This window comes from Tinamus guttatus, unplaced genomic scaffold (genome assembly GCF_059628265.1).
Source record: "Tinamus guttatus ecotype Peru unplaced genomic scaffold, ASM5962826v1 Tinamus_guttatus_pri_ptg000293l, whole genome shotgun sequence".
In the NCBI taxonomy this organism is placed as follows: Eukaryota; Metazoa; Chordata; class Aves; order Tinamiformes; family Tinamidae; genus Tinamus; species Tinamus guttatus.
This window is the reverse complement of record NW_028288827.1, coordinates 118,304-142,224: the sequence shown is the minus strand read 5'-3', so window position 1 is coordinate 142,224 and position 23,921 is coordinate 118,304. Positions and strand designations below refer to the sequence as shown.

General features: G+C 39.6%; 1 protein-coding gene across 2 annotated transcripts in view; it reads left to right on the top strand.

The window, feature by feature from the left end:
* DYM (dymeclin) overlaps nt 1-23,921 on the top strand; it is a 187,103-nt gene that overhangs the window by 77,009 nt on the left and 86,173 nt on the right. For both annotated transcript variants that reach the window (XM_088527844.1, XM_010217755.2), the window contains 3 exons: nt 4,588-4,713; nt 15,684-15,797; nt 17,363-17,457. In XM_088527844.1, coding sequence (XP_088383970.1) covers nt 4,588-4,713; nt 15,684-15,797; nt 17,363-17,457 — 335 coding nt within the window. The remainder of the gene's footprint in view (nt 1-4,587; nt 4,714-15,683; nt 15,798-17,362; nt 17,458-23,921) is intronic.

The following is a 23,921-nucleotide window of genomic DNA, read 5'->3' as shown; positions in this document are numbered from 1 at the left end:
TGGACAAATTGCCACGTTTAGTTTTCTGGGCTGTTGCTGTGCGGTATGACATCTTTCACAGCTGCTAAACTTACAAATTTATTCTCTCTCTGGAAAAATAAAGGCTAGGGGTGTGTATGTGTGTTATTTTATAATTCTGGTATTTCATATATTATAAAGCTTCGAGAAAAAGCACAAAGTGTGTATGTCAAAACAGCTTCAGATGCAGATGCTCAAGCATGGTGCCATGGAGGAGATTATCGTATATTATCACCTGTCTTTCCTCCCCCTCTCAGAAGAAAAGAAAAAAAATTGACAAAAATCTTTCAGCAATATCAGAAGTAAAAGCAACAGTAAAAAGTTGACCTTCTGAGAAGAGTGAGAAAATTGAGAAAAGAATTATTGCAGAGTTAAAAATGTATTCATTTTTAATACCAAAATGTGAAATCCATCTGTTCTGTCTCATATTACCCTTTTTTTGGTGTTACTTTCCATGTATGGTGTTCGGCTTTGTGATCATCTCTGACACCTTGCTGCAATCTGCTCACCTCTAGCAAGCTGGTAGATAAGGATGAGCAGTGAGCAGTGATGAAGAGCAATTTTCCTAGGAACAAGAAGACTGGAGCACATCCTGAAGGATCTGAAAAGAGTTGGGGAATTTAGTGGGCAAAGAAATCATGATCTCCCTGTTCCAACCCTGTGCTAAAAGCAGCTAATTTAGTCTTGAAATTGTAAATAAGACAACAGGGCAGGAATATAAGCTGCATTTTCTGCTTCCGTATATGGCAACTGAAAGAGTGGGGTGAACATACTCCATGCTATTCTGGTGTTGCACTAACATCTCCATATGTATAGGCTATTGCGAAATGCAGAGAGTGTAGGCAAACACTTTTTTGCTTAAAGAAAATAAAAAGAAAAAAAAAACAACTGTGAGGACTTGCTGCTTGAGGCTCAGAAAGCTAATTTTGTTCAGTTTGTCAGCAAGAGGTTTCAGAAGTGCCTGAATGTGTAAGTACCTTCCAGAGGCTGAGCAGAAAGGACTAGACCTGCACGGTAAGGCATGGTAAGGACCAGAGGCTGCACGTTGAATCCCACAACCTGGGAGAGATGGGAACAAACCAGTTCAGGTAATAGCTCATTGGAGGAACTGCTGCCGGACAAGGATATCTTTCAACTGAGGGCGGATGAGTTTTTGGAAGGATATGACTGACTCGAGCATGGTAGTTGTGCAGGATTAATGTTTGTGATACACGAGGGAGCAGGTCAGCAGACACGCTGAGTCCTTATCTGAAGTTCGCAGGGTGCACGAGTTGTTGCTATTTTGCCTCACAAAATGATCTTGCGTTCCCCCCCGCCCCTTTTTTTCTTTAATACCTGCAGGTGTTGATGCCCAGGAAGCATCACTAGTAGATGTTCTGTGGTATTTCCTAGCTTTTACTCTAATTTTCCTTTGCTCTTTTTGTGTCTTGTTTTTTTTTTTTAATTTGTAAATTGGTGCAATCTGAGCTTTTTTTACCTGTTATGACAAGTTCTGTCTCAACTTGATTCCTAATTTGCATTTGAATCTACAATCAAGCTGAATGTAAACGTAATCTTCAATTATTCTCTATATTGCTTTATCATTAATAATGCAGCATATCTTTTTTTCCCCCTTATAATAATAGTCTCTCTAGTAGAATTAATAGACCTTTTTGTGCCTTCCCTAACTTTTGTATGTCTCTTTGTATAATTTTATCAAATAATTGTTTTAAGCCTCTGATGCTTTCAGGGATGTGCCTGGCTGGAATCTGGCTCTGTTACTGAAAGCCTGTGGAAAGATTCTCCAGGAAGTGGTGGGACCAGTAAAACAGACGCAATTAACAATTCTTTTCCTCAACATAGTACCATCACTTGCAGATGGAAAATAACAAGCCTTCTCCTCTTTGCAGAAGCAGTTAATGTTGTTATTTCAGATGAAATCACTAGTGGGATATCTAGATGTGCGAAATGAGTCCTTTCATTTGACCCCTTTTTGCTTTGGCTGCTGAGCTTGCAGTGGTGCTATGTTTGCTGCTGTCTGTTCTGTTGCTGCCCAAAATGCTTAGGTCAAAATGATGTATATGATGATGCATTTATACCAACTGATGGTATGGCACTACTTTCTCCAGTGGCATAACTTTGGGTGAAGAATGTTGCCCCGGAATGGCTGTGCTGTCTTGAGTTGGGTCTGTCACTGCCCATCAGCTATGATAAAACTCTTCACCCTTGACCTTGCACTGTAGTTATCAGCGCTGGGTTTTTACCTGCCCTTTGCTTCGAGTTGCTTTTTAGTGGGGGGCTGCTTCTTAGTAAAATGTTACCATTAAAAGCTACTCCTGATGGAGGAGGAGAAGTGGAGTGATATTAATTTCGTGAGCATCGACAAGAGTCTGCATTTCAAGAAGTGGTTGTTGCATGTCTTTTGTAGTTTCTGAAAGCAGAGAGTTGTTCGTTGGAGAGAAAGTTAGGATGTGCCCAAGTTTTCAGAATTAAGAACTGAATCATTGTAATATTTCTTATAACCAAGACACCTATTTGCCTGAGAGCCGCACCAAGTGTGATGGACACAGGGGGCTGCGGGCTGCCCAGCACTTGGCCACCCCATGCCAGTTCCCTGAGAGATGTCCAAATTTTGCTTTGTGTGCATAATATAAAAGTGTAGAAATGTGTTTCAGTTAAAGCTCTATATGAATTTTATCATCATTAGAATTCTGTCTTTATCTTATGTCATGACTCTGCTTTTTAAATGCTGTCTGGTTGAGTTATTTTTCTTCTGGTAGTAGCAACACTGAGGGGCTAGGTGTAACCAAAGGTCTGGATAGGTCGTTTCCTGGCACAGCAATTTGTGTGCAGAGGAAAAAGTGTTTGCAGGAGGAAAAGGTAGAGGAGCTCTATGAATCAATCCAGTTTTTGTATTATGAGAGGTACATGCAGGGAAGGAAGCCTGGGCATGGGGATTTGGAGAGTTGGGGCAAGGCTGGCCAGCCTTATTCTGTGGGGATTTTGACTTGAGCTGTGTGACACATAGACCCTCCCATCACCTAACTAAAGAACTCTGGTAGCATTATGTCCTCTAGAAATAACTGCTCCTTCACCCACCATGTTGGAGTCTTCATATAGAGGAAGGTGAACACTGGAAGTTATCTATACAAGGTTACAGAGGAACGTCCTTTTCCCCCAACCAAGGAAAGGGATAATTGTTTTTGGTATATTGATATTCTACAGAAACAGATTTTTACCTTTGCTATCAAGGTTTATATTCACGAAGCTTAAAAAATCAACTCCAATTTTAATAGAAGAGAGAAGTTTCCTAAGGATCCTTTGAAATTCTAAAGGAAGGACTTTGGGGAGGCACAACTACTTTTTTTTTCTCCCCCTTTGTAGTGGGGTTGCCTTGACCCTGGGCAAAGCATCGTCAGAAGGTTTCATGTCCTGCAGTGTTTAGATCAATCTCCTTGGGCCGAATAGAAGCCGGGCAGAGTGTGTTCCATGTGGTCCAACTGCTTTGGAACTTGTTGATTTTTAACAGAACGTTCTGGCCATCCCAGAGCCTCGCGTTGCACTCGAGAGCCCTGGCATAGCCCCAGAATAGGTTTCACATGATTCATCCAGCTTCACTCGGCTTGTTTTTAAAAACAGCAACTCGTTAGGTGGCTCGATCTCTTGGAATGAGTTTGGCGTCTCATTCATTATCTTGGAATTAAGGAGGGAAAAAAAACACCTCTGCAAGTTCCTTTTAAATTTTTTTTCCAGGGTATTTGGTGATTTAGGCCTATTTCTGCAGCTTAGGGAAGCCACATCACCCTGAGCCAGTGGAAAGCTCATTTTCTATTGGTAAAGAGACAATCATCTGGATTAAGTTTAGAATAATGTTCAGGTATGCTTGATGTGGCAATGAAATCTCCTTTTCATTATTATTGCAAGACTTTGGCTGAAGCTGTTAATCCTGGTGGAAATGTTGCAAGACCTTGGGCTGAACTCTCGTAATAGTGTCAGTTCTTCTTGGCTCTGTGTCATCTCGAATTAGAAAAACAGGCCTTTTCTAGCTTTCAACCCAACCCAAACTGGTTCACTCCTAGGGTTATCTCCATACACAAGTATGGGAGCTGAGCTTCAGGTCATAGAATGGGCACCTGAGGTGTCATACGCCTGGCCGTGTTTGATGAGGATCGTTGTTTTAGACCACGTTTGCTTTAACAAATATGGTCAAAAACAACTGTTTCCTTGCTTAAACTGGTGGAAATATTGCTTAATAATATTTTTCCCTCCTATATTTCAGAGGGAAAGTGAAACTTTGAGTGCACGTGGTAACTGGTATGGCTGGAAATCTCATTTATTAAGAATTGAAATTCCAGGTCTCACCACAAGAAAGAATTTGTTTAGACTTCATGGTGGAGACCGAAGAAAACAGATGGAAGGTGTTTGAAGGGTTTACGTCAGTGCTTAGCGGTGGTTATTTCTAGAGGGAGTTATTGCAATGCTACCATCAAGGGACAGGGTAGTACAAGGGAGGTTTCTAATCTTCTCTCTACTCTCTAAGGTGCTTGAAAATCCAAACTAATGTCCACTTTTATTTTTCCTTCCCTAAAGGTTTTGCCAATTCTCGAAATCCTGTATCATGTTGAAGAAAGGAATTCACACCATGTTTACATGGCTCTCATAATTTTGTTGATCCTAACAGAGGATGATGGCTTCAATCGATCCATCCATGAAGTGGTGAGTTGCTGTTTTGGTAAATATTTTTGCAGAAGTACGAGTCGTTTAAATGCCTATTTCTATACACATGCTTCTGCATACCTAGCTGACTAGTTCCTTGAGTCAGATTGATTTTGAGGTTGTATATGTTCTTCTGGATTTGATGGCATTTGCATGTTTTCTTTCTGTAAAAAACAGTAAACCAAAGTTAGAAGCGTCTTCTCCAAACTTTCCCTGGTAAAATGAGCAAAAACGTTCCCTCTTAGAAAGGAGATACTGCATATACATGTTATTTTCCCTCTTTCTGGTGTTTCCTATGGCACGTTAGCACAGTAATAGGCAGGCTGCCTCATAGGTGCTGAAAGTTTGCCATGGAAGTGGTGGGGAGAGTGGAGAGAGAAAAACAGACAACTTCTTAAAATTTCTCTTTAGCAAAAGAACCTTTGCTCAACCAGTTTGATTCAGCTGAGAGGAGTTTTTAGCTGGGGTTTTATTTTCCAAACTGAATGTTACTTCCTCTCTTGGCATCCCTTTTCTGTCTTTCTGCTAGATTAATATCTCTTTTATGTTGTCCATATAATATGATTCAATTTTTGACTAGCTTTGGCCCTTGACCATCTGTGCTGGAGAGTACCTTGGATAATTATGTTCTAGTTTCCTAGTTTCTAAAGCTTCCATAATGCAGATGATGTCTGTGTTGATTTTATTTGTTTTTCTGGCTGGGACATGGAAACTCTATTTTTTGATTATGTGCAAGTAATGAAATGTAAAAAGCTGGAAGAAAAATATTTGGGTATCTAAACGGATTTTTTCTCTCAGGTAAACTCCAGACTGGAGCCTTTTTCAGGGGGAATGTGACATTTTCCCTTGGTAACAAATGCCAGAGGTGTGCAGTATTTAATTTCTGAAATCCCTGATTATTTTATATACTTTGGTATGTAGAAAGTAAGAAGAGTTGGCACTTATATATATATATATATTTTAATGAGCACCTTTTAGGGAGAACTCCTGTAGTAAATATGCAGGTGATTGAAATAACATTTTTCTGAAGACTTCCTTCTGCAGCACCTTCACATCTTGAACCTAGATGTGCAACTTGCATGTAGGTAGTGTGTATGTTTGGGTCCCAAGTCACTAAGTCATTTACCTCGGATCATAAATTGATCGTTTTGAGGGATTCAGCCCACAAGTTCCACTCCTGCCTCATAGTCTCTTCCCTCATCTTTCTTCATTCACTTTGAAAGCACATGGTCTTTCAACAAATTACTTGCTGGATAAGTAAAAGTGGAAGATTTCCCTAGAATTGTTAATGAGAATCTAGCTGTGGAATGAAAGCATAAATCAAGTTTCCTTGTCCAGTTTGTTCTTGCCTTTGCAGCTTTCCCTGCCAATACGGTTGTGGTGCTTTCTGTGTAATGTGGATATTATTTTACTACTTCTATTTTAATAGAGAAAAAAAAAGTATTTTGTTTCTCTTACTCTACCCTTACCCCATATTCTTAGCCTCAGTGTCACAGGGATGGAAGGGTGCAATGAAGGAAGAATAGGTCCTCTTCTAGTGCAAAACTCAGCTTTGTACCTTGAAAGTCATCTGAATAAACTAGAACAAAAGAGAAAAAGAGTCAGTGACTGTGATACCAACTCTTTAGGATTTCTTTTTATCTAGAAAATGTGTAATCTGTCATGCTCTAAAAACAATAACAAAAGTTACCTTCTTGACCTGCTACATTGCTGAACTTTGTAGAGGTCTGTGAATATTGAAATGCAGATGTAAGCATTGCATCTCAGCTGGGGAACAGCTAGCGACCAGATCTGCTGGTGGTGGGAACCTCTGGACCTAGGATGGGCTAGAAATATAGTCAATGATACACTTTACAGTGTGAAGGAGAGGCAAAATTTACTGGCACAGGAGGTCCCCATACCCATCCTTTTGAATGATCATGTGAATGTGCCTTCAAGGGACAGGGTTACCTTTCAAAAATGCAGTATAAAGTAAGGAACTAGTCTCATATTTTCTTAAATATTAAGGACACAACTCTTAGAGGCTGGGAGGGTATCACAAGGAAGCAAAGCATCCATCACAAAGCTACAGTTCAACTCTATTTCACTACAAGTATTTACCAGATTTTAGCATCAGGAATTTCTTTTTCCATAACTTGGCTGAAGTATGAAGGAAAATAAGGATGTATTTTAGGTCAACCTGTTTTTCCCTTTGCTGCCCTGTGTGCTATGTAATGTTCCTATAAGCAGCATGACCATACAGTCCATTTATGGGATATATTGCTTTGTGGTATCACACCCGCATTTATTTATTGATTTTTTTGATTAATTTTAGTAAGCCTAGTTTTATAAATCTTGTGATTATAGCGACTGGGAAAGAGTTCAGGAAACCACAGAAACTCTTGACTGCTGAAGCATTTTTATTTAAAATAAATGTGGTCCTAACCGCCTGGAAAGTATGATCAGAAACATAGGTCCTCTTCCTGCAAGTGCTTAAATGCAAGATGTCACTGTAACCACGTAGAGACCAAATTCTTTCTCTAGTACCAACAACAGGAAGAGCTAGTAAATGTGAGAGCTCCATAAATGGACAAGTATTGGTGTTTCTCCGAAAAGAGGTCAGATCTCAAACTAACTGAAATAGTAATCTATAGTACTACTGTAGTACTTTATGTTGTAGTAAATGGTGGCAAACTGTGGAAATCACAATGTAAATGTTTTATTTTTACTATGCAAAGACAAACAAAAACCTCACAAGCTGTTATGGGGAACTAAGGATGGAGGTCTCAGTGCTCAGGACACATAGGGCTGAACCATTAGCCAGCGACTCTGGTATGAAGATGTCCACATTTGAGTTTCTCTAGTTTTTGACTGAAAGGATGGATTTCAAGTGAGGTCTTTGGAGGTCATGGGGCAGGATCAGCAGATATCATTTTTCGCCTCACACTGGGATAAAAACAAATTGTGAAAACTTGAAGTCTTCTGTGAAAGAAAATTGTGGGTTTTGACCTAGACCCACTTGCAACTAGCTGTTCACATACTGCTTTTTAACCTCCCTTCAATGAGAAAAGAAAATCAGAAACTCAGTTTTTAAGTTATTGCAAATAACACCTGCTGAAAATATTTTGATGGACTACTTTGCAAATTTAATTTCAATAAAACTAGCTGTTTTTGGATATATCACCCTTAGTATGTTTTTATTTAGGCTTTTCAGTATTTGTTTTGTTTTTCTTTTCCACTTTAAAGTGTGGCTGCTGAGAGATGGTGATTTCTTAACTTCTGGAGTTGCTAGGCGCTGCTGTTGTTTTGATACTGGTTGGTTCTCTTTATTCATTATCAAAAATAGGCTGTAAAAGAATTACTTTTGGTCACAGTAGATCCAGAAAGGAGTTGGTAAGAAGAACCAGATTTCCTAACTGCCAGTTGCTTTCTGCAACTGCTGCTAACTTTCCTGCTACTTTAATTATATAGGTGTCATGTCTGTAGTCTGCCTTGTGTTTCATTATTGTGGTTTCAGAAGCTGAATTCTTTCAATACATTTTGTGGATATAATAGTTTGAGTTGATTTATATCCTTGTAGCATAAGAATTAATATTACTGTCTTCTTTCTTTGCTTTGCATGCATATAGGAGCAAGATATATAGGATTTTCTTCTGAGCATTTTTTGTATATCTGAGCGTCTTGATGCTCTTCAATTTGGTGTGAATATGTTGCTAAAGCCTCTGTAGGTGGGTTGTTTAGTAGGGGAGAAGGTCTGTTCAGAGCGGGAGATGAGCAGAGCTGCACTGAGTGCTCTCATCTCCTCACAAAGTTGTATCAAGGATTGAAAACACTATCTTGACATCTTTCAAGTTGTCTGTAAGCTTTTCATGCATAAAAAGTTTAATGTGTGGTTAGGACTGGCTGTGTAAGGAACATGGGATTGGATACAAGTGGGGAGAAAGAGAGAAATTTGTCAAGAAACGGGTGAGAATTGGGGCTGCTGAGCTAGGAAATGAGAAAAGAGGGAGGATTGGAGCAGAGTGACCAAGTGCTACAGGAGGTGAAGTCAGATGGCTTCTAGATGAGGAGAAGGGTGGGAAATGAAAAGGGAGGCTGGAAAGAGGGAGATCTGAGAAGAAATGGGTCAACTGGCCAGGGAATGGGCTACAGGGAGAAAGAACGGTGCAGGGAGAAAGAACGGGGTGGCTGAAGGAATAAAGGACCTGGTGGGGCAGGCAGGTCCCTGCTTCACTTGCGGGGAAGGACATCCTGGAGGAACCTTCTCCGGAGCGGCTGGGAAGCAACATGAGCCCAGGTTCATTCGTGCGAGGAGGTTGCCTTCCCTGGTTCATCCCTAGGGAATAGCTTCTGGGTGACATCATCAGTAAGTTAATATTTTATCCCAGGATAGGTCGACTTTATCTCAGAGATGAGGGGAGGAGGGAAAAAAGCAATTCTTGGGCATCGTTTTAGAGCACGCCTCTGTATGTTTTCAATAAGAGTCTGGAAGTATTTCCCCTTATGTAATTTTGGCCTCGATTTACATTGTGCGTGATGTCAAAACAAATAATGTGTTTATTACACATTTTCACATTTACATTCTGTTTAAAAATGTTAAATTTTCAGTCCACCGAGCATTCAGAAGTCAGGAAATGAAATGTGCAACCACAACTTATCCCTGTAATATTTACATACTACAGGAGGTGACCATTTTTCTTAATGATCACATGCGGTTCTTCATATAACAGTACATTTTTCTTCAGGAGATTTCAAGGGGGTGCAGTGGTCAGCTTTGGATATTTTTCACGGGCGAGGCAGTTCATGTATCCCTTGGTATAAAACCTCCTCTTGAAAATGGATATATTTACATAGATACAAATTACCTCTGTTTAAGAACTCACAGCCCATTAACTGCAACCTAGATGGCTGTGTCTGTTCATTTTAGCGCTCTGCAATGGTGAAGAAAAAAAGAAATCTCTTGCAACAGCTTGAAGCCAGTCCCTTTGCAGCCAAGCCAGGCTGGAACATGCACCCTAGCATTTATTGCAGCTTTACCTCATGGCAGCTCCCTAATTCACTGTGTCCCATCATCAGTTTCTGCTTAACAGCTGCAGGATGTTCAGATGCTTCCCTTTTGGCAGAGTCCCTTTCTTGCAGCGAAGTTCGTCTGTTTAGCCTGCTAATTACACAACTGACTTATCCTTTTGACTTTAGTTGCCTGTTCCATGACTTTTTTCCTCTTTTAAGCTTTTACTTTTAATACTCGAGGTTATGAGATCTGACTAGTTGTCCTTGTTTACTAGAACTCCTTGTATAACTTTCTTTTGTATTATATCCTAATCAGTTTATCTAAAAATAACAGTAGTGACTTGTAACCAAAAATTCGACCTTTCCCCTTCTCCCATGTAGTCTGCTCTATCTGGAAAACCTCCTCTGTAGTGATTTCATATTATCTATTTGTTCCTCAGCCTTGACTATTGCTCCCTTAAATGTCTTAATTCTTTCCCTCATTCCAATCTCCTCTCCTTTTAGAGGAAGATGTTTACCAGAAACCAGAAACCAGCCTGTTGCTGGTGACATTTTTCACCCTTGCAATATGATGGAAAATGTTTTTTTTCCCAACTATAGGTTATAGCCATTTGCTTTGCTTCAGCTCCACTGTGGGAAATTGGAAGGTGCTGACAGAACTTGTCTGCTTTAACCACTACCTCATTCTGTATTTGTTTTTGTGTCCAGCTATGCTGGTCACAAGAGGTTTTCAAATTTCTGGGTCCTATTCAGTTTTTCTGAGCAATAGTCTCTTATTTGTCTTCTTCTGGTTTGACAAACCACCCTTTCCCTTTTGTAAAGCAAATTTAAAAACATACAGAACTTTCCTTACCTCTGGTCTCAAGCGCTTGTTTGCTGCCCACCGTCTTTTGGTGAGCTGCTGTAGGTCTCGTGGTGACCATTTCACACGTAGCTTCATGCCTGGCTCATAGCAGGGTTCTTCATGAGGCAGCCAGGGCTTTTAATACTTATCATACTTTAAAGATTCAGCCTCTGTCAGAGAACTAACAATTTTTAGCCTTTCAAATATGTAGCTTGTGTCAATGAAGGTATCTATATGTATTTCATATATGGTACAGAAGTGATCTTGTGTATCTCAAACTGCATTAACTGAGGCATTGACACAAGTTTCCTGAGCCTATGAAATATTGCTCATGGTGGGTGCATCTGTTTTTTTACTTATTAATTGTAATCCTTTAGCTTGTGATGGTAATTGGGATGTTCTTTTTCCATTGGCCTTCACGTATAGTCTTTGAAAACATAAATGTACTAAACAGATAGGAATCCTACTTTTTGGAAGATTAATCTGAAAAACACCTAGTCCTTTCAGCTAATGCAAAACACAGTTATTTGAAGAAACGCACTCTTCATGGGAATACTCTGTGAAAGAAGGGCCTCAGGAGGCCGCCTTCCTACTGAAGGAATAAAGTGTGGGAGAAAGGTTAATCGTAATTAGGGAACTATTTCAAATGTTTCTTGTGGAAGAGAATTAGGAGACACAGAAGGAGGTACCACAAGAGAAAGGGTGGGAGGTAAATGGAGAAGAGTGAGTAAGCGTGTAATGAAGAGAGCCTGGAAGGTTATTGGGTAAGCATTTTAAAGACTGTGCTTACAAAGCATTACCTCTGCCTAGAATAAAGCTTATAGGTTTCTTCTTTTTTCACTTGGATTTTTCTTTAAAATCTATTGGCTTAGAATTTTGATAAAACACATGTTAATTCTTGCATTATTTCCTGAGTATTTCATATGACTTTCAATAGGATGCTACAGTGTGCTGAGGGAAATAAAAATCTTCCAGAGCCAGTGTTGAACAAAACCCAAATTTTGCAGGCAATACCCATGCCACAAACGCTGGGCAAATTCATCCCAAAAGAGAAGTTGTGTTAGAATGCTGCTACCTTTAAAAAATATGTTTTTCCCTTTTAATTCAGCTGTTTCAGATGTTTTTGGTAATCATAAATGGTTCTACCAATCCTGGAAAGTTTGCTGGAGGAGGACCTGTTAGAATACGCTTCTGAAAGCTCTTTGCTGCTGTTGGGCTTTCAGCTGACTTTCAGAGGATGGGTCTTACTCTCCTTTGTGTTTTACAGCTGGCAAAAACACTTTTTAAAGGCCTAGATAGGATTATTCAGTGCATGGCAGGGAGGGCTCTAGCCCAACCAGTAATGAAATAAAGCCTTCAAAGCAGAGACACCTGTGACATACTTTTTGCCTGAGATTGAAGGGCAGAAGTTGGTATACAAAACTAACCAGGATCACTAGAGCTAGTGCTCTGATGGTAAAAGGTTTGTGTGCTTTTATTTTTATTATTAATTTAGCATGTGGTTGTGATTGTCAGGTAGGCACTGGATCTGAGGTATACTCTTGGACACATTAACTGTAATAATTTCAGTGTATTGAGTAAATTAGTCATTTAGCTTCTATAATGATAAAGTAGCAAGTTGTAAATATGACTTTGCTTTAGAGAGATTTTTAATATGGAGACAAACCATGTTAAATGAGGACTTCTGGCAATTCTGAGTTTTGCTCATAGAGCAAAATGAAGTAGCATAGCAGCAAAAATGAAAAGATATCCTATTATGAAAGACTTTGCTTATTGATGTAGAGAGAGATACATATGGGCTAAGAGTCTGTCTTTCAGCTCTTCATAGTGTTCAAGAATCCGCACAATTTTGATGTCTTTAGATAGCGATATTGGGATATTCTTGGAAGGTCATTAACTGTGACTGCAGCCACAGTATATAATTTAAGAAAGACTCTGATTTGGCAAAAGGAAAGCCTAAAACAAATAAAAATTTTTGTTGCAATGTGCCCCTAAATGGCATTAAACAGAAGAATGTGGTAAAATTAACTAATTTAAATCTTAAGGGAGAGGAAGTGCTTATAAAGATCCACCAGAGTACTATAAAACAGCAGTGGGATAATAATGGGTAAAGACAGAAAAGCAGACTGAAAACCACGGGGAAGAGAAAATCCTAGTATTGAGATGTTTGAGCTCTGGAATAGTCTACCAAGTAGAGCCTTGATTGCTTGATCCATTTAAAAAGGCACGGAACAAGGATTTTTGAGTACTCTTGTCCTGGCAGTGGGGTGGGAGAACTCATTTCTTTCCAATTCCAATACAATTCAGGGATTCATAATTTCCATAACAGTTTTAAAAACAGACCAAAATAATATTTAAATGTGCTTAGTGTGTGTAATGCCATAAGCAAACGAAACCCAGCTTTAATGACAAGTAATAGAGATTATGAAGTATCTCTAAGCTCAAGTCATCTTCTCCTTTGCAAAATATCTTTGCTTTTATTTCTCTTCCTTGTCATAATAATCTGCCACTTCCTTAATTTAAGGTCTTTAGCCAGCAGGTGGGCAGATGGTCAGCACTTTCCACCAGGTTTGGATGATGATAGTGGCAAATCGGAGCAGAGGCAAAATGGGGAGAATGGAAGTAAGAAAGAGCAATATGTCCAGTATGTATTTCCAAGTACTCTTTGCAGAGATAAATAAGATGGCAAAATATGCTGAATTATGAAGCCAGCCAGTAGGCACTTTATGTGCCCTAATGATTTTCTTTAATTTCTAATTAATTTATGGTTTGAAGTGTAGCGTTAAAGTTCTTTTAATAGAAAGTGTTTAAGATCTTAAAAAACATCAGAGGGAGAGTAACCGTGTGGAGTGTCTGTGATCTGTAAGCATGTAGAACACTATGTATTACCATAATTATTACTCCTTAAATGCATCCCATGCGGAATTTTAAATGACAAATTTAACTCTATAGAAACTAAAAATATGTGGTGACCTTTTTGGATTCCAGTGCAGTGCTCTTTTAGTGATTAGTAACCAAGTGATGACATCACTTAAAGCCTGACTTTCAATTACTGTTGAAAAGTAAGCACCTGATTATCAGAGAAACTAAGTAACCCTTTTCCATTCCCATGAACCAGAAGAGCGGGTGTTGTACCTCCAACAAATAAATCTAGGGCTGTAAGTACCTAACTATTGCTTGTACATTTTTCCAGGCTAGCTCATGCCCGCACCTTAAATGCATGTGTGAGCCCAACCAATTCTCCCATCTTCAGATGTGGAGTCATTTGGCAACGTTGAATTCTGGTGGAAGATTCCTGTGTGAGCAGAGAGGGATGGAATGGGGTAATGCTTCTTTGCAATGGATGCCTGAGCGTTGGGCCTGCACCTTGCTGCCAGTGTTGCAGAGTTTGCAAGTTTAGTGTTACACTGATTGAGTGTAGATAACACTGTCCAAGATAATCCTGTGCAGATAAAATTGCGCAGATTTGGTGGAACTGTACCAGGCTTTGGATTCTGAAAACATCTCTAATTGCTGTTCTTTAAAAATATTGCAGAATTTCACCAAATAAATATAGAAAGGATATGTATAAATATATCAGGTTGTGTGCCTTCATCTCAGGCGGAAGAGTAAATAGTGTAAAAACAGCAACAGCTTCCAACGGTTTACACTATTCACTTTTCTGTGTCTTCTGCAAGTCGTTCAGTGGCCAGATCTTCTTATTTCTTTCTTACAGGAAACTAGTTACTACTTATTCATGCCTTCTCTTACAAAAGAAAGAGGCTTTGCTAACTGGGCCCTTAGTCAGCAGGAGGATGTCGGAATCCTAAAAGCAAAAATGATGAAAATTGAATGGCAAGAAACTTTTTGAGATCAAAGAAGGGGTGGGAAGAAGGGCCACAGTCAGAAGATGATGCTCTTGTATGACTTCTTGGGAGAAGAGGTTAATTAATGACATTGGTCAATGAGGTTCATTTGGCATGGATTTTTTTGATACATCTGCATTCTTGTAAAACATGGTGTTTCACTGAAAATGTGCTTCATATATTAAAGAAAAATGTGATGATGTCATAGCTTTGTGTGAAATAACCCTTGACAGCAAATTCTTGTCTGTACTCCCCAGAGCAACCCTGATTTTTTAGAGAATGCTCTTATCCATGTTTGTCAGGATAGTTCCTGTAAACTCATTTTATTGGGCCTTTAATTCATTTTTAGGGCAGGCCTTGGGTGCAAGTCTGCTATATTGCTCCAGGTGAGTTGGCTGAAGGTCCTGGGAGGAAAGAGCATGTTGATTCCCCTTGTGCAGGATCCTTGGAAATGGTCAACCTGATAGTGGAGAGTGTGCAAAGATAAGAGACTCCACTTGGTGAAAAGTGTCAGCTATGTGAAGGGGAGCACCACCAAGAGAGAGGCATCAGGATGAAGCAAGCAGTTTTTCCTACTTGTTGACAGGGCTCCTTCAGTGCATATCTGTTGGCCGCTCGCTCAGGGCTTGTGCGTGCCGTCTCCTGTCCGACTTGTCATGAGGGAAAACAGGAAAGAACTGGGGACATTATGCAGGTGGCTAATGCAGACCAAACATCTTCTGACATGTGAAAGAGAAGATCACAGAATCCCAGAATGGTTGAGGTTGGAAGGGACCTCTGTAGACCATCCAGTCCCACCCCTGCTCCAGCAGGGACACCCAGAGCAGGGGCACAGGGTGGCATCCAGGCGGGTTTGAAGATCTCCAGAGAAGGAGCCTCCACAGCCTCTCTGGGCAGCCTGTGCCAGGGCTCTGGCACCCTCACACCAAAGAAGTTCTTCCTCACATGGAGGTGGAACTGCCTGGGGTTCAGCTTGTGCCCGTTACCCCTTGTCCTGTCACCGGCCACCACAGTGAAGAAAGGATCAGAAAGGATGCAGCAGCACAGTGGCATATGGGGCACTAGAAATTATGAAATAGCTTATCTTAATTATCTTTCCAGGCAGCGTGCGTCCATGTGGCTTATAAATCGATGAGATCTACCAGGTGATAATATGGCAGAGCCCTTTCTGTTTGTTTTTCACTTTACAGTACCTTTGGTTTTGTGAAGGGATGTGAGAATGCAGAGAATTTGTTGGGTTCCTGGCCAGGGTAGACCTAAGTGCTGAAAAACTTTCTGTTCTTTTTTTCTAGGTATTGAAAAATATCACTTGGTATGCTGAACGTGTCTTAACGGAGATCTCCCTTGGAAGTCTTCTGATACTGGTTGTCATAAGAACCATCCAATACAACATGACACGGACAAGGGTAAGAGTTATATTGAACACTTACGCGCACACTGTTGAAGGTAGAAATCCACACTACCAATGCAATTTCAAACAGGACGTGGGATTTTTCTTGGTTCTGTTGCAACCAGTTGGCATCTTAAGCTATAGGAAGAAAGGATATGGGAAGATCAGCTGTGTTCACTAAACACAGTATTGAGTGCTTTTGAACATGTAGCCCAATTTCTGTATTATTATTCAATTAATTGGGTAAAATTTTTTAAACTTCATAATCCAAGTGCAGAACTACACATATAATTCTTAAAAGAATTCAGGTAAGAAGAAAAAAATCCACATAAAGACTTACATCTTTTTTTTGACCTGTATGAAGTTCTTATAGAGGAGAAATTTCAACTCTGCTGTTAGATTTTTCTTTCTTTTTAATGTAACAATGTAGTGTGACTGAGTAAGACCTTTCGGAGTTCTGATGAAGCATAACTCTTCAGCATCACAACTGTATAGCTTGTTTATGTATATAGAAATTTTCAGACATATATTTCCAAACCTTATATGAAACATAGAATGATCCTATCATGCATTTTAAAATACTTTTAACGAATAAGGTCACAGAACCTTTTGTGCAGGAAAACAGTACAAAAAAATCTTTAAATATATTTTGATTTATAGAAGATAAGGATTTAGCATTTATGATGAAACCAACTAGAAAAGATGATTTTTGGTATATATCTGTAGTATTTCAAATTTGTTGTGCTCTGATATAAAAATATATTTTAAATATGCATAGAGAAAAGAAATCCTTCACTTGTAGAAACACTGATGCGTAGTACTGCCTTTCTTGGGAAGTGAAGTCTGGAAGTCACGTAGCTGTGTCTTTAAAAAGTCGAATGTACAGCTGGAAACACTACTGTTTTTAGTATTATCACAGTAGGTTAATGGGATGATTTTAGATTAATTATTTTTTTCATTTTGAGCAGTATTCTTATCTGTTTACTTGGCCATGATCAAGATTAGTTGGTAGTGAAGACTCCTGTATAGCTGTGGAATCTAAACTTTGTCATGTTTGTGAAAAGCCTTTGCTTTGATAGACATGTCATTTAAATGCTTGTCTGGTCAAGTGATTTCAGAATTGCTAGCAAGGGGAGCAGAGCTCTGAAGTATCACATGGTAAAAGTAGTGGAGAAGCGGGATACCTAGAGTGGTTAGAAGGTATTAGTAGGAAGGTCAACAGATGCAAAGCAGAACACTTAGGATAAGATTACAAAAGGTAGGAGAAGAAAACACCTTTCAGTAATGGTTACATTCATGATACTGCAAATCAACATTGTTAAAGATGTAAGGGCACACACAAATATATATATGTGTGCACATGAATGTGCATGCATGTTAAAATCTTTATAAAATCACTCTTAAAAGCTTTATAGGAAACATCCCCAAGTACGCTAAGCAGTTTGCTGTGCAGCTTTCACCACTACCTACAACACAACAGATATTTATTTACTGTCTTTTGAGTGGTTTCCTTTAACAGGTTACTCAGTGTATAGAAGGGAGAGTTTGATATATTTTTCTCCTCCCTCTTTTTTCCAACAGGACAAGTACCTTCACACAAATTGCCTGGCAGCCTTAGCAAATATGTCAGCCCAGTTCCGCTCACTTCATCAATATGCTGCTCAGAGGATCATCAGGTAAATATAAGACATCTGAAATAGACTTCTATTTAAACTCATCTTGCTTTGCTGAAAGCCAGGGGTAGAGGAGCTTCAGTGTTATATGCCTTAATAGATATGGATGAGCTAAGTAACAGAAATTGGAACTCAGTTAACCCTGAATAAATCTGACGTGCTTCTAGAGCCTGGTTCTGTTCTGAATGCATGAACAGCACTTCTCTGAGAAATTTCTGACTGTTCGCTTAAGAGAGTAGCTCATCAGCTGCTTTTAAACTGGAACATTTTCAGTGGTTTGTAGGAACTATGCTTTTTCAGTCATGCATCAGGTTATTGCAAAGATGCCCTGTGGGGTGGTTCTCTGTAGTGCGCACACTGGGTTTTCAGCTCCATTCAGTTCTTCCTGCATGTTTGGCAAAAGATCTTTTTGTTAAATCAGAAAAAAAAAAAAGATTATTTTGTGAGAGGGTCCCATAAATACGGGCCATAGACCCTACAGCTGTAATTTTCAAGTGTTTATTTATAGTGGTAAGTTGTTATCTGCTCTGGTTCCCAAAACAGCGTAACTCTGGAGAAGTAGATATTGAAGTTGGTCATTCTCCTTTTTATTTTATATTTTTCCTGTGTTCTGCTCCAGACCACTACGTAAAGGCAGCTAACCGTGTGTACTGGTATCTTTGCAGCCAACCTGCTGCACATCCCAAAGTAAACAAGGGAGGTCCTTATTAAAGCAACGTGGAGTTTTACAGAGCTTATCAAGTATAGAATGTGTGCCAGAAATAAGTGAATGGTAATTGTGTGCCTGTGCACTTTGTAAAGGGCTGGGTTAACGAGAAATGCACTTTGTTCGTAAACCGCGGCTGTTAGGATGTAGTTCTCTCCCTGCCCCTTGTGTTCTAGAAATGCTTGCTTCCTCGTGTGTATTTAATGTATGTTTAGCTATCCAGCATGAGTGTGTCCTGTTATTACCTTCTCCCTGCTTGGCACCCACAATTTTTTCATACCCTGGCAGCATTAATAGGTGTTCAGAGTTTGAATTAGAGGGATTTTTTTTTTCTACTTGTCTGTTGATAATGTTCCATATCTGCATATGAGACACAGAATAAGAGAATACCTGTACGTATCCTTTCTCCAATGGCATGTTTGGAGTATATGTGCATTTTTTCTCATCTTTCCAAGCCTTTACTGATGCAGATTTCTGAAGTGAAGTTGTAGATTCCCCTGCCTTCTTGGATATGGATGTCATGAGATACAATACCCTGAAGCTCCCAAACTCAATCCAGTGCTTAGGGTGATGCATCATTGCCTGCTTCAGAGTTCTTTTTTTTTTTTTTCCTGATTCCTTCTATTTTATTCTACTGCTGCTTCCCCAGACCTAAATGAGATGTGTTCCTCTGGTTGTATTTTGGGGCCCTGAAGAAGTGATCTAGCATAGTCTTGGTATCCTGTTATCACCAGTCAGCTATTTTGTAGTTATCCTCCAAGTTAGCAGACTTCTGCTATTCCAAATTTAAAGCTTTGGGTCAGTGAGTTACGGAAGACTAAGGATGCTGTGGTGCGTTGGCGAATGAGATGGGGTGGAAGGAATAATCTCAGTGCCCTTCCACACATCTGACCTCAGCCCTTCTGCTTTGACTGAACTGCAGCAGGAGCGTTTAGAGGCAGCAAGACTCCTTCTAGCACCTGCATTTTTCCTAATGGGCTTTCTAGGTTTCTCATATGCTGTTTTTACCATCTGTAACTGCATCTTTGGGCACATTGACCCCCCTGAGGGTTAAGACCCATCTCAAGACCCAAAGAAGGATGTGCAATTTAGTGAAATTCTCTTGCACTCCTTGCATGCAAAATGTCAACAACTCGGTGTATTCGTCTTCTGTCTAGACATGCAAAGTTAAAAAGTCCCTATAAGACTGCCTGCTTGATTTTAGTGGCGAAATAATTGTGCTAATGTTCTTATTCTCAGTATAATTGCAAACGTTTGCTGTTGCTTCATGCTGTTATGTGCAGAAAGGAGGCCCTAATGGTGAATGGCAGTAAACAAAGAGAAAAATTGCTGCACTTAATTATTTGTGAAATTATCAGGGGCTGCTCTTTGATTGTATAAAGAACTAATAAAGGCACATTTGAAACATAATACCCAGGAAAAATAGAGAAGTCAAAGCAAAGAAAATAGTAGTGACATATTCAAAATCCTTATTTTTTCAAAAAATGAAGGCTGTTAGTAGCAACCTTGATTGATTTCTGTACAGCATTTAGCAAAGACTTAGCATGAGGTTGGAGGCAAAGAGTTATTGCCATTAATGTTTGCAAAGGCTCAAATACTCTGAGAATTGCACTGCTTTGTCTTTATTCAGAGAGTAAGACTGTGCTTGAGGCTAACCCCACAGTGTTCCTTGGGGTAGATGGAGGATATTTGAGTTAATGACCCTGTAGCATTTGGAAAAAATAAAATAAAAATAGACACTAACGTGATGGAGGAGTGGCCTGAGCAGGGTGCTGGTTGTGTGGACCATTAGATGTTGGCAGGGTCAGAGCCCTGCGTGGAAATAATGTGAGGTTAGATACGGAAAATGGGCATGTTTATCAGCTCGAAGGAGTGGAGAATAAAAGGGCAGTATCTTTATTATAGTTCATATCGAATATGATATTTTGATGTACTCTGAAGATACTCTGCATGAATATTTTTAAATGACTGCCATTTTGTAAGCAAACACTCTTTATTGCTGTATAATAGAAACTGTAATGAAAGTAGTTGACTGTAAATTTGAAACAGAACCAGAAAAACAGGAGGAGGTTTAAGGAATATACTGAGTTTTTTTTTCAAATGTTTGATATTGTCCGCAAATCCTGTTCTGCTATTAGAAGCTGTACAGCTGGACTGTAGACACAGAAGTGGCTACCAAGGTTGTGATTTAATTTGTCACTGTGTCCATGATTGCTTATAAATCCAAAGACCTTACTGTAAAAAATGTATTAAATTCTGTAGTAAAATGTCCTGTGGGACTATGGCATGAGGAGCAGGGAGAAGTAAGCTCCAGAGGAGCATTCCTCCTGTTAAGCTTTGCTGCAAATATAGTAGAATTTTCTTCTCAGGAGCTTTCTCATTCCCAAGCAGGCTTAAGCATCATAAGCAAAGATTTTTAAAACTGATTTCCTCTCAAGATGATTTCCTCAAGCTGAGTCGTTTATTTATGAGTTTTGGTTATCAAGAAAAGCAATAGGAATAAGTATTTGTGAGCATGTGTATTACATAAGAGATATTTTGTACTTCCTTTTCCCAGCTTATGGAGCCTGTTAGTCACTATTATTAAATCTAACCATCACTGATGGGTGCAAGTTGCTCCATGATCCCAAAGCAGAGTATTTACTATTATTTATTATTTAGATTTTGACCCTGTCATCAGAGTGCAAGCATCTCTGTGAGAGAATAAACCACAGTATTCATAATGGAAAAAGCATTTTCCCTAAGGAAAACCTTAAAAAGAAAACAGGACTTTATTACTAAATATTTTATATAGTTCTTGAAATTATAATAGATGTAAGGCCTTTAACTTAAAGTGTACTTAGAAAGACAAGTGAATAGACAGTCATACTTCAGGCCTCACCAGGTGCTCTGATTCCTTCTGTAATGTGAGAAGCAATTCCATTTCCATGCAAGTGCTTTTCTGTAATCCTCTTCTGAGCAGAGACTACCAATTGTTACAAGCTGCATAGTCCCTTGTCTATGAAAACAGAGAATATGAGAATATTCTATAGCCTATACCTGGAATCTCAGTAAAATACAACTTCATGATGTTGGGTGATTTATATCACATTCCAACAGGCAAGAAAATTGGCAGGTTTTTGTGACACTTTTTATCACAAGCAGCTGCTGGAAATAAAATAGATGTAATAGAAGTTTTATAATCAGATACTGGTCAGGATGTAATTAATGCTGAATATCCTCTGCCGTAGACTGCCCTGACTTCATGTGTATGGAGCGCCTTCCCCTCTGTCTTCTGGCATCTTATTAACTGTGGAAAGGTTTGCTTATAGTTTTGCAGAAACTATTTCATCAGCATAATGTTAAAAATACCACCTGCACTGCACTTTCTGTCCTATTTGTAAAGTGCTGACACCTGTGGTGTGTTTAAGTCCCAGCAGACCATTATAGAAATACCTCCATGGATGTTGGTACTGTCAGAACTGATTAGACTACCAGAGGCAGCCTGATAATATGTGAGCAGCAACCTGCAACCAGGTGAGAAGTTGCCCGCTGCACTGAGGACATGTTTTTCCTTTGCTTGGCTTATTGGACAGGCAAACTTTTAGCAGTTTACCCAAATCAGCTGCATTTGCCCTGCTGGTACAATTGCTAATAAGTAAAACTGTGCAGCTCAGTGGCATATTATTGCAAGAATTCAATGTGTCTCTTAAAGCCACAGCAATAATTCCTCTAATTGATTTGGAAAACGCTTTTGAGATATTTGACTTCTCTATAATTAGTCTTCTTCCTACAGCATCCTGTGATGTCTGAAGATGGATGCTTGCTGCTTTCTAAGCAGGCATGTACCACTAGAGGTTGCCATACACCTCACTAATTAAAGGCATGCACATTTAATGTTAAATGGATTTATAGAACTACTAACCTCCTTTTTCCTACTCTGTCACCACACCTATTCACATGCATGGCTGTGGACTGTTTAATACAATATATCATTTGTACCTCTCCCCATTAGATGGCAGAAAAGTAGGAACTTAAGAGAAATGTCAAAATATACCACATAATTGTATCGATGCAATTTTTGCTGATTCCTTTGGCTATCCTAGAGAGTTAAATGGGAGTTAGAGGAAGAGAGGAAATAAAAGGATTTTGTCATTCTCATGGAAGTCCACTGGGATAAGGAAAAACAGGCCAGCTAAAAGGGACTGTATGTTAGAAGATCAGAAACTTCTTTGGCTTGTGTAGTCTGGGTTGTGACAGTATAGTGTATTTTATGTGAATATCATCCTAACTCTGCTGTACCTTTGTTGTCAGAGTGAAGAGTGAGTTATGTGCAACCAGCCATACTGATCCTGCTGAGTGTTTGTAGGAAGCAGAGTTCCCAAGCCTAACTGTCACTGATCAGCTAGCCTGGAAGCTGCGGGTGGTGAGGGATGGAAGATATCCTGGAGCATGATGCTGAGCTTCAGAGTAACACAACGTTACTTCTGAGCGGCCTTCAGGAATCTCAGTTCCATGGGACCAGAGGGAAAGCCTGGAGCTAGGAAGACTTACCCATACCTACACTGTGAGGCTGTAACTACAGGCTGCATCAGCCTCGCCTTGATTCCTGGGAAGGTTATCGAGCAATTAATCCTGGGAATCATCTCCAGAGGCATGAAGGACAAGAAGGGGATTAGGAGTGGAGTCAGCATGAATTTATAAGAGGGAAGTGTGCTTAACCAACCTGATAGCCTTTATATTAAATTTAGTAAGACTTTTTGCACTACATCCTCATAGACAAACTGGTGAAATACTGGCTAGATAAGTAACCTGTGAGGTGAACTGAAAACAGGGTGAATTGCTGGGGTCAGAAGGTTGTGATCTGCAGTGTGTAGTCTAGATGGAGTCCAGTCACTAGTGCTGTACGCCAGGGAGCAAGAATGGGTCCAGTTCTGTTTAAAATCTTTATTTTTGATCTGGCTTAAGAAGCTCTTTCCTTTAGAGCCATACGTCTTTGTAATGTCCCCCAAATTATTTGTTGCAATGCTTGACCTTCTAGTTTTCTTGAACATAATTTATGCCCACCTTTTTATAGGCACCTTGTAAGCACATATAAGTGTCATGTTGTACTGTTCTTATGCAAAGCAAGCTTACCCCCCCTATACTTTCTCCTACACTTGGTGCTTTTGTAAAATTTGGGAGAATGAGGAAATCCCTAAATTTTCTCACATGTCACTGTGTTCTGTAGAATGATGGTGACTCTGAAATGCCCGTCTTGGGGCGCTCCCTGCTTCCCAAGTTTGAGTTTGAAACAGCAACAACAAAAGTAAATTCAAAATAGTTTCATGTCCATCATCAGCTCCTTAGTGGTAAGTCATAGCAATGTGGTTTGGGGCTTGGCTGTGCTTTTGGTTTTTGTTTTGTTTTCTAACTCCAAACCTAAACTTCCTTCAAAACGAATCTCATAGAAGCAGAAAACACTGAGTTGGCCAGGCGTTTACTAATTCAAATAGGTCAGTAAAAGAAAAGAAAAACATTTATGTAAGGGAAAGATGTGTGATCTGAGTTGCCTATTAGGGGCCACTGAACTGAAAATTCTGGAATTATTAGCACGTGGATGTGGCAAGATCAGAATTTACCAATTGCTTAATAAAATTTCTTAGCTGTGACAGCAGCGGGGTGTAATTGCTGGCTTGAAAGTCGTTAGACTTCTCGCACAGCAAGGTAAACAAATTGCTCTCAAACGTTGCTGCTACACTGTCTGAGCATTCTGGCTTTCCTGTCTATTATTTTTATGCCT